Source organism: Trachinotus anak, unplaced genomic scaffold (genome assembly GCF_046630095.1).
Source record: "Trachinotus anak isolate AG129_WGS33_773 ecotype Australia unplaced genomic scaffold, CSIRO_AGI_Tana_v1 ptg000004l, whole genome shotgun sequence".
Taxonomy (NCBI): domain Eukaryota; kingdom Metazoa; phylum Chordata; class Actinopteri; order Carangiformes; family Carangidae; genus Trachinotus; species Trachinotus anak.
In genome coordinates, this window is record NW_027273855.1 from 19,092,598 (window position 1) to 19,105,290 (window position 12,693).

General features: G+C 43.7%; 3 protein-coding genes and 1 long non-coding RNA gene across 15 annotated transcripts in view; 2 read left to right on the plus strand and 2 right to left on the minus strand.

The window, feature by feature from the left end:
- iqsec1a (IQ motif and Sec7 domain ArfGEF 1a) overlaps positions 1 to 4,951 on the plus strand; it is a 91,240-nt gene extending 86,289 nt beyond the window's left edge. For all 11 annotated transcript variants that reach the window (XM_071476677.1, XM_071476669.1, XM_071476671.1 and 8 more), the window contains one exon: positions 1,165 to 4,951. In XM_071476677.1, coding sequence (XP_071332778.1) covers positions 1,165 to 1,178 — 14 coding nt within the window. In that variant the 3' untranslated portion in view covers positions 1,179 to 4,951. The remainder of the gene's footprint in view (positions 1 to 1,164) is intronic.
- On the minus strand, positions 4,799 to 5,510 carry LOC139620798 (uncharacterized). The gene is made up of 2 exons (XR_011690884.1): positions 5,259 to 5,510; positions 4,799 to 5,153 (listed from the first exon to the last, which is right to left on the minus strand). It is a non-coding gene; the product is annotated as an uncharacterized lncRNA (long non-coding RNA).
- Positions 5,511 to 5,703: 193 nt separating this feature from the next.
- gp9 (glycoprotein IX platelet) lies at positions 5,704 to 7,772 on the plus strand. Its single transcript, XM_071476691.1, has 2 exons — positions 5,704 to 5,898; positions 6,206 to 7,772. Exon 2 carries the CDS (start codon positions 6,207 to 6,209, stop codon positions 6,930 to 6,932), a length of 726 nt encoding a protein of 241 aa, XP_071332792.1. The 5' UTR covers positions 5,704 to 5,898; position 6,206; the 3' UTR covers positions 6,933 to 7,772.
- Positions 7,314 to 12,620, minus strand: LOC139620795 (haloacid dehalogenase-like hydrolase domain-containing 5). 2 transcript variants are annotated; one of them, XM_071476690.1, is made up of 8 exons: positions 12,236 to 12,620; positions 10,675 to 10,878; positions 10,418 to 10,530; positions 10,225 to 10,318; positions 10,101 to 10,134; positions 9,338 to 9,512; positions 9,003 to 9,191; positions 7,314 to 8,582 (listed from the first exon to the last, which is right to left on the minus strand). In XM_071476690.1, the coding sequence occupies exons 2-8, from the start codon at positions 10,819 to 10,821 to the stop codon at positions 8,186 to 8,188; spliced, it is 1,149 nt and encodes a 382-aa protein (XP_071332791.1). In that variant the 5' UTR covers positions 10,822 to 10,878; positions 12,236 to 12,620; the 3' UTR covers positions 7,314 to 8,185. The 2 variants fall into 2 exon arrangements, with proteins under 2 accessions (XP_071332791.1, XP_071332790.1); XM_071476689.1 differs by lacking the exon at positions 12,236 to 12,620 and adding an exon at positions 11,647 to 11,911.
- Between the last annotated feature and the right edge of the window lie 73 nt (positions 12,621 to 12,693).

Sequence of the window (12,693 nt, forward strand, 5' to 3'; positions counted from 1 at the left end):
ATGCCTTATAACCTGCTTGCCTCAGTTAGTGTGCATGCATGGGTTGCCTGCCTCTGATCGTGCCCCTTTTTTTGGAAGCCAGAGATCTCCTGTTTTGGTCATTGGTTACATGACCGATATACACTTTATCTTCAAACAAGCATGACTCTACTAATCCCTCCTCTAATCCCTCCCCTTGTCGCCTGTCTCTGTCTTTCATTCAATCACATCCAAGCGGTTTTCATTTGGTTCCTCTTCTGTGTGGCAGGGTGGTAGCTCTGTGCGACACTAGAAAACAGTACATCTCCTGCAGCCCCTCTCCCTGTCCGGGTCTTTCTTCTTCTCCTATCCACAACTTCTCTTAAATGCCGTAAGGTTCAGGGAGGAATGTCGTCTTCACAGTCAGAGGTCTACTGATGGGTTTCACACGGACTTTTAAAGATGTGGATTTCATTCATTCATCTTTCACTCATTTCATGTGTCCATGAGTTCCATGTGTTGGGTTGAAGTCTGGGACCCTGAAAATTTCATTCTGCTTTCAAAGTCGTCATATGGTCTTTCTCCAGTCTTAGATGAAGCATGTGCCAAAGCAGTTTTTTTAGGAGAGATTAGTGGCTAGTGTTGGACCAGAACAGGGGGGAAAGTGTCCAGGCCTGTCATGAAGTCTGCACACGAGAGCTTATTTCCTCCTGCCTCCTGACGTCTAGTTGAATGCTAATGTGTGGATGACGAGTTTGCCTGTCACATCCTCTGCATGTGGAAACTCTGCCTCCATTGATTATAACATGTTGCATGTGTGACTCTCAGAGGGTTTGGCACACTGACTGCAATGAAGATGAAATGTCTTTTCTGCCCTTGTTGATGTCATTATTTATGTTTCTAATGGTAATTACTCTTGTTACAGATTTACTGTTTCAGGCCAGTTAGCTCCTTTGAATACAGGCTCCTGCCATCAGGAAGTGTTTGCCCAAGCTGAAATATTCTTAGTGTTGCTGCTGCCTACCATGACAACATTTTTAGTTTCTCATTTGCATGCCCTATAACATTTTGCTACTTGTTTACCTAAAATAAGACAAGTGTGAATTCATCCTGCCGGTGCCTTGCAGCTGTAGTTTAGTGGCTGTTGTGCAGCAGTGCTTGCACAGTGTCTGACGGACATGCTGTTGCCTTGTTTCCTTCCTGCAGGGGTCCATCATTAGCAGTCCACACACACGCCGGAGAGCCACCACGCCTCGTGAGGGTGCACCCCGCAGCCATCCCTCCATCCCTAACTCAGCATCGACTTCCATCCTCGGGTCGCTCTTTGGCAGCAAGCGAGGCAAACCGCCATCCCAGAGTCACCCCCCTTACCCTCAAGCCGGCCACCCCACCCTCATTTCCCACAAGCCTCACCCGACCAACCTACACCACACAGCACAGGCGGTGCAGGCCCAACTCCAAGGTCACCATCCCCAGTACTGCCAAGTCCCACAGAACCCGCCGCCTTACCACCACCATCACCACTACCACCCCCCTCCCCACACGCAGTACCACCAGCACCCAGCCTACACCTCACATGCACACCAACATGCCCATTCACAGCACAGCCATTACAGCCAGCATTCCCATCACAGCTCGCACTCCCAGCACGGTACCCACCACCACAGTCAGCAAGCGGGTTCGGCACCTGGCGGACCCAAACCCAAACACAGTGGCATCAGCACCGTAGTGTGATGCTCCTAACACAGAGAGGAGAAGTGCGGAGGGGACTGAATGACAGAGGGACAATTGCTTACACCAAAGGGACTGACAGCATAACTCTATGGCCTGTCCACTGTGTTTTACTGCTGCTGTGATGGAAACCAATCACACGCAGTCACCTTTTTCACCTCCAGGTCCAACAAATATGCAGGATGGAAATCGGACTCAAATCTTCCACTAGGGGCCTTTTACTAGTTTGCCTGAATAGGGCTTGGCCCTATCAGGGTTTTGGGGGGGGCAGGGAAGGGGGAATTCTGTACAGGAAGATCCTCTTTGTTTTCCACATGCACACACACACACACACAAAACGCCCGGCCGTGACGGCTGAAGAGAAAATGTGTTTTCTCAGCAAGTCGTTCCCCACTCCTTCATCCCCTCAATAGCGTGTCTTACCTTCACGTAATCAGGAGGAAAGACGACCTGAGACGAGAACATGGCTGACTGTTTTCTCTGTCACGGTGACGGCATAATTTCTTGTGCACAGCCTTTTCGGAAGTCAACTCTCAACTCCTTGGTTTGCAGATCCTCCCATCATATGAATGCTATGTGTTGTTGCCTCCCGTAGAGCTCATATGTAGTGAAGAACCTAGGTATAATCATTTCACATTAACTTAAATCAAAGGACAGGTAAACAACTGAGTCGACCATCTCAGTCATAGTAGTTCTAGTGCTGTATTTACTGTAGATGACAGCTATATGTGTTGTCTCCTAGCTCTCATAAATAAATGTGCCAATTATTAATGCATAATCTATTTAGTCAAGACTTCATGTACAGTATATATTGTGCGTAAAGTAATTTGTAAGATTATACTTACAATTATTATTATCAGCAAAAATGAATTTTATCAGTATTATACTGACTCTGTGGTAACAGGATGTAGACCTGAAAGGAGTGAACTCCCATTCAGTCCAGCTTATAATCTGTTCTGTAATTTTTGCCTTTCAAACGGATCAGATGGAGGCTCTGGATGGCAGCTGTTGCATATGGGCCTGGAAACGCTGTGCTGCCACAGCTGAGGCCTCGAAGCAGACTTCCTGTCAACTCTCACAAGTGATAAACTGGGCTGATGGGTTGTTTTAATCTCAGTTTACTTCCCGCACTGTGGCTGCTTAAACGGTAAAAAGTAACGCAGATCGAGAGCGAAAAGACACTCGGAGGCTCAGTTGATGTTACAGATGGACCCACAGAATGTGTTGAACAAGTTAAGTCTGTTACCTTTAGCATATACAACAGCTGCTCTCTCCGGACTCTTCAAATCAGAAACAGAAATACTTTTTCAAATCTTCTTTTGCCTTGTTTAGTATATTTTTTTTATTCACCGACGAGGTTTGGTGAGTGAATAAAATTGGTTCCTACATAGTGAAGTATTTTTTTCATTGTTTTTCTATCATGTGTGCAATATCTTTGTACTGATTTTGTACATTAAGAACACGCAAGGTGTCCCTCCAATTTGTGCGTTTTTCATGTTGCGTCATTATTTATTAATTTTTTTTTTTTTTGGTTTTGTTTTTGACCCCTGTCAGAGTCTTTCAGTAAATTAATGTGTGACTGTCCTCGTGGTCTTGCGAGCGAGCGGTACAGACTTGGAGTTCAGTGGAATGTCTAGTGAGTGATTTTTTTTTTGCATGTAATGTTATTGATGTGAGGCTATCCTCTGCACATTGTATAACAAAATCAGTGTTACCATAGCGAGTTTAAGTGCAATCATGTTCAGAAAATGCAGACTTGTACTTAAGAGTGGAGGTAAGTCTGTTATCTTGTTGTCCAGGATGAGATTCAGGTGAAAAAAAAAAAATACTTTTTTCATTTAAGAATATATAAATACTTACTTATACAGTTCACAGTAGAAAGAGGAATGTGTGTATATATTTTAATAAAAGGAATATGCTACTCTTTGGGCTGAACAGAAATATTTTGCTGGATAAGCACATATGAAAGAACACTTTCATTTTTTTCAGGAAATGCAGTTATAATATACAAAATGCAAACTGAACAAAGGAACTGGGTATATGTAAAGAATAACTTTCTACATTCTACAAATAAGAGTCTATTCTAGTGTGTAAATTAGTGACAGTAATCTGTTTGTCCCGATATTCAGGTTGTAAATGTATTTTAACATTCACAAAGAAAACCATTGCCATAAGTCAGGCTTATTCTCACACATTAACAAAGATGGTTCAGGCTGCAGACATATCACATATGGGACATTAATGATCAGCTGAATGTGTCTTTACATTGATTCCATATTTTTACAATAATTCTGAAATCTTGGGATGATGTAAAACCGAGGAATCTGTTTCTTTTATTTTAGTGTGTGTTGTTGTGCTTCCCGTGTCTACAGTCATTTTTTTGTGAGAAAGTACCCCAACAATGCACTGCATGGTTCTGATGCATCATGTGTCCTATTCACTGTGAGCTGATGGGATTAAAAAAAAAAAAAAAAAAAAAATCAGCCTATAAATTTTGACTTCTGCTTTGGTTTTGACTCTTTTGGAGTTTTTCCTGATGTTGACATGCTCTTGTTGTTCCATGTTAGGGCTGGTAGTCACTGACGCTCAGCATGCATTTCATCAACAAAACCATTGTGTAAGTTACAAACATAAAGAATATTGCACTTCTGTCGCTGAGGGCTTTCATCATGTAAATATGGGATTTTGATGTGTAAACTGAAACTGTGTGGTAAGAGGGTTTATCTTAATGAAGCTGTAAAGGGACCAAGACGGGGGCTAAAGGAGCTGTACATAATGTGTATATGATCAGTAATCTATTCTGATATCTGCAGTCAAGATCAGGATGTATATACATCACCTCATAGATGGATGTGAGAGGTGATATATGAACATATCGATTGTCTCGGCCTCCAGCTGTCGTGAACTGACATTTGCTGTAGAAATTAAAAAAACAAAAACCTGACTGTTAGAAAGTTCATTGCCATTTACATCCAGCTCTCTTTTCATACATGCACCCCCCCACACACACACACACACACACATACACACATAAATACTGTACACACGGACAAACGTACACACATCCTGCTGCAAGCTGTTCAGTGTGGCGTGAGACACATTTTTAGAAAAAAAAAAAAATGGAAACGACAAGAACGGCCTCATTTATATGTGCATTCTGTTTGTACAGTGAGTAGTGAGTCAGTAAAGACCCCAGTTATTGTAAAACTTCAACTGTGACAATGTTGAGAACGCAAAATAAACGAATATATGACTTATGGTACGCATGTGTTGTCTTTGCTCTGCTGTGTTTTACCATTCGCCTGCCACTGTGACTCAAAGGAAAGTGAAATTGTTTTATTCCCCTTTTTTTTTGTTGTTGTATAATGCCTTTCCCATTAGTGCCTCATCCTCAGGCTCTCATATCTTCCAGGCTCCAACAATACTTTCCGACCACGGTTGCAGCATTTCCACAGAAGGACGTGCTGTAAAAACGAGAAGGAAAATCTGTGCCATTACACCACCTATGGGTGAAAAGAGATTCTGCTACACAGGGTCACCAATTGAAACATGAGTGTCCACACACTTACCTCTCAGCTTTAAGCCAGTTGTCTTAAACTGTGAAAGTGTGGGGTGGTTTTTTATTTATTTTTTTTTTATCTTTGGATTGTAGATTTTACTGCATCCCTGGTCATTCCGCCTCAGTACTCATGTCCATTCTGCTTTGTAGCTCAAACTTTTCCATTAAGAAACATTTTCCTTTTGGCCTCAAGCTCATTCAGAATTTGGCTGCAAAAACATCTCATTCAGATCCACATAAAGCTGCACATGCTCCCAGCCGGGCTCTGCAGTGAAGGGCCTCCCTGTGCCCTCAGCACTGCAGTGGGTGTCAGTGATGAACGCTGTGTGGGAGGGCTTCAGATAGCCCCCCCACCACTCTTTTTAATAGATAAACTCTTATCTCCTGCAAGCAGATGGATTTCCTTCATGTCAAACGCGCCACGACTGGGCAGCGTTATTGGTGGGCTCCTCACACTGACGTGGTCTTGTATTGGGAGTTTAATAACACGTCAGTTACAAAACAGGGACACCTTGAGGTCGGGGGAACTTTGGACATACTCTTAAGCTCAGAGGCGACATTTGGACAAGAGTAGTGAATACATAATGAGATTTTAAGGATGACTGGCACCACAAGCAGAAACATCCAAGTTGGCTTCACTCTAAAAAAAGGTTTGTTGTTTTTTTTTTAACATTCTGATGTAGATTTAACTTTCACTTTGTCATTTGGCCATATCTCAATACTTTATCTTTATTACAGCTTCAGGCTGCACAGGAACATTTTATCCAAGTCACATTCTGGACTGTTTTTGTTTATTGCTTAATGTTAATCTTGTCCTAACACGCAGCTTTATGTACAAGTACAATATAACAGTTTGCATTCTCTGAAGCATCCCCACTATTTTGTAATCATTTCCCCTTATTATGCAAACTGGAAGTTACAATGCAAAGAGGGAATAACATTTTCCTCATCTTGCAGGATGCTTCCTGGATTAAGTTTAGCTGTCTTCCTCCTGTTGTCCACATCAAGTGCACATACTGTCGGTCAGCCGCGGTTATGTTCAGCCCTCCTGTCTACTGGTGTGAGAATGAACTGCAGCTCTTTAAACCTCATGGAGCTGCCTCCCCTGCCCTCAGACACCACAGAGCTCCATGTGCAGGACAATCGGCTCACCTCAGTGTCTCCAGGCCTGTTCGACAGACTGGTTGCTCTGAGGAAGGTCTCACTATCTGGGAACCCCTTCCACTGTGACTGCAGGATCCAATACCTGAGGAACTGGCTGCTGAAGAACAGGGATATTGTTTTAAAGAAGCCCACCTGTGCCAGTCCGAGCTCTGTGGCTCAGAGAGCCATCACTGAGCTCAGCGACGACTACTTCTCTTCCTGTGTCCTGACAAGCTGCACCGGTGGGACTTACAACGCCGTGCTGGGAGCGATGCTATGCTGCGTCATCGCTCTGCTTCTGTGGTGCCTGACGCTGGCCAGAAGGTCCACCGTCACTCTGTCCATAGATGAGAGACACACGGGATTCGAGGCGGACTCTTTGCGCTCACTGAAGCCCAAACACAGGAGGAGGCTGCACAATGCACCGTCTCTGGACAGTTTCACAGAGGTTCTAGAGAGGCCTCTCACAAACATGGAGTTACTGCCACAGGTTCTGGATGTGTTGCACAAGAAGCACAATATAAAGATAAAGGCTATCTGAGAGACCTCGTTACCAAAAAAGTTGATTTCCTGCTAAACCTCCGTAGCTCTGACTGCCTCCAGGTAACTTTTTTACCATGCAACCTAACTTTCCTCATTTCAGCGTAAAACACACCAGATAAATTCCATTCTTTAAATACTTTGGTTTCGTATTGTGTTGGAAATGAATGAGACCTAAGTGGAAATGTCTGCATAATATGCATTATTATACATACACATACATATTTGTCTTACATATGATCTATCAGACCTCTGGGCCTCTGAAACTGTGCTCTTACAAAAACACTGAGCTAGTTGAACATTTACGTCGAATTGCACAGAGATGCTGTATATCTTGGCCATTTTTCAATAAGCTGTTTGAAAAAAACACACATACAAACAGTTGTGTAACTGTTCCTTATATTTTCTTAAGTTAAGGTATTTACAATGATTGAATTACTACAAATGGTCAGATATGAAGCGGTAAAGACTTTTGATTGGCATTGTTCCTGTATCTAAATAAATTTTTTATTAGCTTTTACCTCTGGAATTAAAATTTCTACATTATAATAAACAGGTTATGGCAGGAAGAGAATGGGAACATTTAACAAAGATGAAAGATCTGTGCAAATACTGGTCAAAGCTCTCACAACTAGACATAATGCAGACAGACAGTACTATTAGAGGACAATATTGCACATCAATCAGTTATTTTTGTTGTTGTTGTTGTTGTTGTTTTTTACAGTACAAGTATTACTCTTATATTCATGCATAGATTTTTCCAGGATAAATGGGTAAACAAATGACTAAAAATGCAATAATAAAAAGTCACCTTGAGAATAAAGGTCAAATGTTATCTGAATATGCGTCTTAAAAACACTGGTAAATTCTTGTAATAAATATAGGATGATTTCAGGATTCGTAATAATCTAAAACATTACTATCATCTAAAAAAATACTTGGAAGTAGGGTCAAATAAGGCAGATCTTACACTTTTCCTTAATGAAAAACAGGTAAGTAAAGACTATCACAAAAACAATATAAAAGAGCAGTTGACAGTAACACTAAAATGATTAATTTTCTCTTAAGTTTGTCTCATTGTTGAAAGTTTAGAAGATGACCTATAGTTCGTCCTTGCCCTGTCAGGTGGTTAAACAATGTCCACAGTGTTAGGCTGCCACAGGTTTATGCATTAAATGGTAAACCCAGTTTAACGCCCCACACCTCCTCTACTAGTACCTCCGCCAGCACATAAAACCCTTTACTTCAAAGGCTCTACTGAGGCACAAACTTCTCCCGCTCAAAGATCAGGTCAACAGCTTCTGCCACATCCTGCACGATGTGGCCCGGCTCCACCAGCGCGGGGTCGAATCTGAAGTCCCGGTGCCCGTGGAACACGGTCTCTTTGATGCAGCGGCTCGCATCAGACGGCAGCTCCGCTTTGGGGTTGTAGACCCCTGTGCAGACCAGGACAGACTTACAGGAGGTCGCAGAGGGCAGCGCTAGCTCGCTCTCCCACAGGTTGTCGCTCTCCTCCTCCTGGGGCACTGCAGTGGTGGATCCTGTGGCAGCCGCCATCTTGGCAATGGCTTTGGGGTTCTTTCTAGCAACTCTCTCATCCAGGTAGCGGTTGTATAGATTGGCGCCGTAGATGTCAGTCATAAGGTTATCCCTGAGAGTGCAGGAGATATTGATACAGCATGTGCTGAGAGTGTTTTTATTTTCCGCTGCTCTATGCTGACGCTGCTGATGACGCAGCACTGGTGCACACACACATACAAACACTGTTATAAAAAGTTGAAGTGAAACATGCATGTTCTGACACGCTTGCGGGCCAGCTGACGGGGAGGAGTTCTGTTTTTCACATATATTTTCTCACCAAATTATTGCGCAACATGTCAATAAGGTTCACCTCCATTTTAGTCCCCCGTACTTGTTCCTGCTTACGCCGTTTTAATTACTTACACCTGCACTGCCATTGCACGGCATTAAAGGTGAATTGTGACCATGGTGCAAGTCTGACTGTTTCCTTAAGTGTATCCCATGTGCTGTTAAGTACATTTGCAAGACTGACAGAAACTTGGTGTCTTACCCTATGGCATAAAGGGAAGTGATGGGCAGTTTCCATTGCCGCTGCATGGCCTGGCTTCTGATGAGGTATTCTGCAAAGTGGTAGGTCAGCTCACTGGGTTTTCCCATGAGCGCCTCATACTTCAGGTCTTTGCCAGTGATCTTCTTATAGATGTTCTCTAGGCACACAAGAAAGGTCCCGTGGCCAAACCTGAGGCAAAATGAGATGGTGAAAGACAGAAAGATAAACTGACTCATTAACTTGGCAGCGTCCAAGACTGTGATTTAGTCATTGATGTTAAAAAAATGAAATTCTTTTCCATTTTCTGTGACAGCGCTTGTTTTTAAAGGTTTTACCGTGGAGAATGTGCCTCGGCCATCCACATGAGGTCCATGTTGCAGGCAAGCAGGGGGAGGTGAGGCATCTTTTGGTTTTGGTGAACACTGCTGAGGTTACCACTGGTCAGCAAGACATCAACTATCAGCTGCAGGTTGGTCTCCCATCGAATCGGCTCCCCGAACAGAACCACAGCTGTGTGTTGAATTATTCGGGAGAAATTTGAATCACTGACATATTAATAAAACCAGAATTACCGCCTCGTGGTTGTATGCCTCCACCAACCAGCCAAGCTGCAGGAAATGTGTTCACATTCTCTTCTTCCTGAGTTACAGCGTTGAATAATGGCCTCTAGTATTTTTGCAGACCATTAGGATGTGAGGGTGAAGTTGACCTTTGACCATGTGGGTATAAAATGTCATCACTGCACTATTTTATCCTATTAGACATTTGTGTTAAATTGTGTCATACGTAGCAAATGAAATCTTAAATTATGCCCAAAAGGTGTTTTGTGAGGTCACAGTGACTTTGACCTTTGACCACCAAACTCTAAAGACTCCATCCTTGTGTCCGAGTGAATGTTTGCACCAAACTCCCACAAGGTGTTACTGAGATCTTGCGTTCACAAAAATGGGTCGGATGAAGGGATACACAGCCCTGAAAACACAAAGCCTCGAGGCCTGGCTGTTGTTGACATGGAGACACAACTCTGACAAAGCCGATGTCGGTGAGTAAGAACAGCTCTAAATCCTGTGAGATGAAATAAGAGGTACATGTTCTTACCTTCAACCTTAGGAAGGTTACCGACAGGGTTGGACTGAAATGAAAGAAGGGAAAGTAAACATGTGCTGCTGAATATGACCAAAGAACACTTTTATATTTCTAAATTCACTTGTAAATATCTCACCGGCAGTTTGGGTCTCCTGTTGTGATCCACCATGTCCAGCAATGGGTACGATTCCCTCAGCATATCAACACTGACAACATTCTTAAAGCCCAGACTAAAGACAGAGAGTTAAGGAGAAATGGAGATAATTATTCAAGTACAACTCAAAATAAGTCGGGCATAGAGAACGTAGCAAATCAGGATTCCAGGATACTTTTTAGCAATTTCCAGGACCGGTCCTTGTCCTGACACCAGCACACACTTATCATGGAACTTCTTGAACATCCTCAGGGGACTATGGGACATGATGACTTGATCTTGTGTGATCTGCAAACAGATCAAGAGTGAGGAGAGGGTTGCAGTAATAGCGGAGGTGACAGGGTACACCAGATTCATCCAAAAACAGAAGTGCATGTTTTATTCAGAAATAACAAATTCCCCTATAGCGGCCCCAACGGTTCAACAACTCACAGGTACTCCCAGGATGTGAGAGAGCTGGTCTGCTTTAGTTTGTCGGAGGCAATTCCCTGCATTTGTGACAAAAACAAGTGGCACCACAAACTGTCCCTGAGAGTCGACCAACTTCTCAAACGCCTTCTTTGCTGCAGGGATTGGCATCCTTCCCCGGACAAGAACGCCATCAATGTCAAACAACAGCCCAAAGCTTGGCTGCGGCTGCAGAAGGGAAGGACAGGAAACCAGTTAGTCAGCTGAACTGCGAGCAAGAAAATCAAAACTAATGGACTCTAATGTGGCCAGTTATGGAAAAAAGGAGCAAACTGGTCAACTTGTGACCATGCACAATATCAAAGGCTCCATTTTTACACGAGAGGAATTACAGGATCATCTGTCATGTGAGATGACTTAAGTTCATTTTATAGTATGTAGAATGTCTGTTTATATTGTTTGCACACATGACAGTGTATTTCTACTAACAATAATGACAGGGTAACACAAATATGGGCCCTTTTTTGTCATATTTGCAACATACAGAGAACCCACAGTGGGAGTCCTCTGGTGACACAGCAGTACAGAGGGGTATTTGGTTACATTGTTGGTATATAACAAATAACCCCACAGCTATCCAAAGAGATATGTACAAGATCTTTCTTTTTGTGCTGTTCCTCAATGTTTTTTTGTTTTTTTTTTCCTGTAAGTGGGGCTGAAGAACAAACTGGGAACACAGTGTATCAGCGACTGTTTTTCTCTCATGAGGGAAAACACAGTAGCCTGAGCCACAGCTGGTGTCGTCCCTTATGACACATCCCCCGTTGTTTCATCCCTGCCAGCGCATCCACATCTGACAAAGTTGCATGCAACATTGTATGCAACGTCGATTTGATAAAGTCTAACAAAAAAAAACAAAAAAAATCTGAACAAAGTATCGCCGTGTCAGCGGCGTATTGTTCGCCTGAGCCGAGGCAGCAGCAGCTCCTACCGTACCTTGCTATTAGACTGAGTTCCGCAAAACCCGCACCGAGAACCGACAATCCCAGCTTTTCGTCTGGCTTGACGGTTACTCAGGGTGTACAAGCCCCGGTAAAACGGTACGAGTCCCTTCATCTCCTTTATTTATCACCGGGTTAAGGTTTTTTTTCTAAAAAATAAAAAAGACACGGATCACAACGAGCCCGCACAGAGCATGAGCCGGCTCGCTCCGGCCGCGCTGCCTTGTTTTTTCCGATGTTTCCTCGCCGATAATTTGACTGGGCGAGACCCGATGACGACAAATGAGGAGGAGGAGGGTCTCTCTCTGCATCTCTGCTGGGAGGAGCCGCAGAGCTGCATCTGCACCGCAACCTCCGCTGCCATTTTAGACACCGAGGTGGAGCTTACTCGTGTCCTGACCGCACAAACACCTCCGCGGATCACAGGCCGGCGCGGCGCGGCGCGGCACGCAGCAGCCCGGAGACCCCCATCACCCTGATCCACGGTTTATCATCACCGCAGGTTTCCCACAGTGTGTGGGCCCATACACTTCAGGGCGGGTCGCCTGTTTGCAGCATGAGGCACAACATGGAGACTGACGGACCTTCAGACTTTGTTCTCCATTTTACTCCTCCACTCCCATCTTTGGTCCACCCTCTTGTCCTGGACGGGGTCTCACCGTGGCTAAATTTGCTGCGAGAAACCAGAAGGAATCTGAAAGAGAAATCTGACCCTTCCACCTTCACCCAGCATACTATGTAAATGAAAGCCACCCACCCTTATTTAAAAAAAAAAAAAAAAAAAAAAACCTGCACACAAATGTGTGGTTGCAAAGGTACTGGATGCACATTTCAGGACAAATGTGGCTGCATTTTATAGATGTAATGCAACAAAGCACAAAAAAAAAAAGATGTGGAGCAAATAAGACAAGGTCCATCGTATCTGCTGTTATCTTACAGCTCAGATTAAGTGTGTATCTATCACATTTATCTTCCCTGTCTTTGAAGGTTTATACAGGAAAGGCCGACGGACCAATTGAGACCAAACACCTGCAAAGGAAAG

What these genes read in the sequence shown, in the direction of transcription:
- gp9 (XM_071476691.1), top strand. Translation starts at nt 6,207, where the DNA reads ATGCTTCCTGGATTAAGTTTAGCTGTCTTCCTCCTGTTGTCCACATCA.
- LOC139620795 (XM_071476689.1), bottom strand. Translation starts at nt 11,766, where the DNA reads ATGAAGGGACTCGTACCGTTTTACCGGGGCTTGTACACCCTGAGTAAC. An exon ending in ACAGGAGACCCAAACTGCCG is followed by an intron (nt 10,135 to 10,224) that starts GTGAGATATTTA and finishes CTTTCATTTCAG; the next exon opens with TCCAACCCTGTCGGTAACCT. An exon ending in ACTTCCCTTTATGCCATAGG is followed by an intron (nt 8,583 to 9,002) that starts GTAAGACACCAA and finishes CTGCACTCTCAG; the next exon opens with GGATAACCTTATGACTGACA.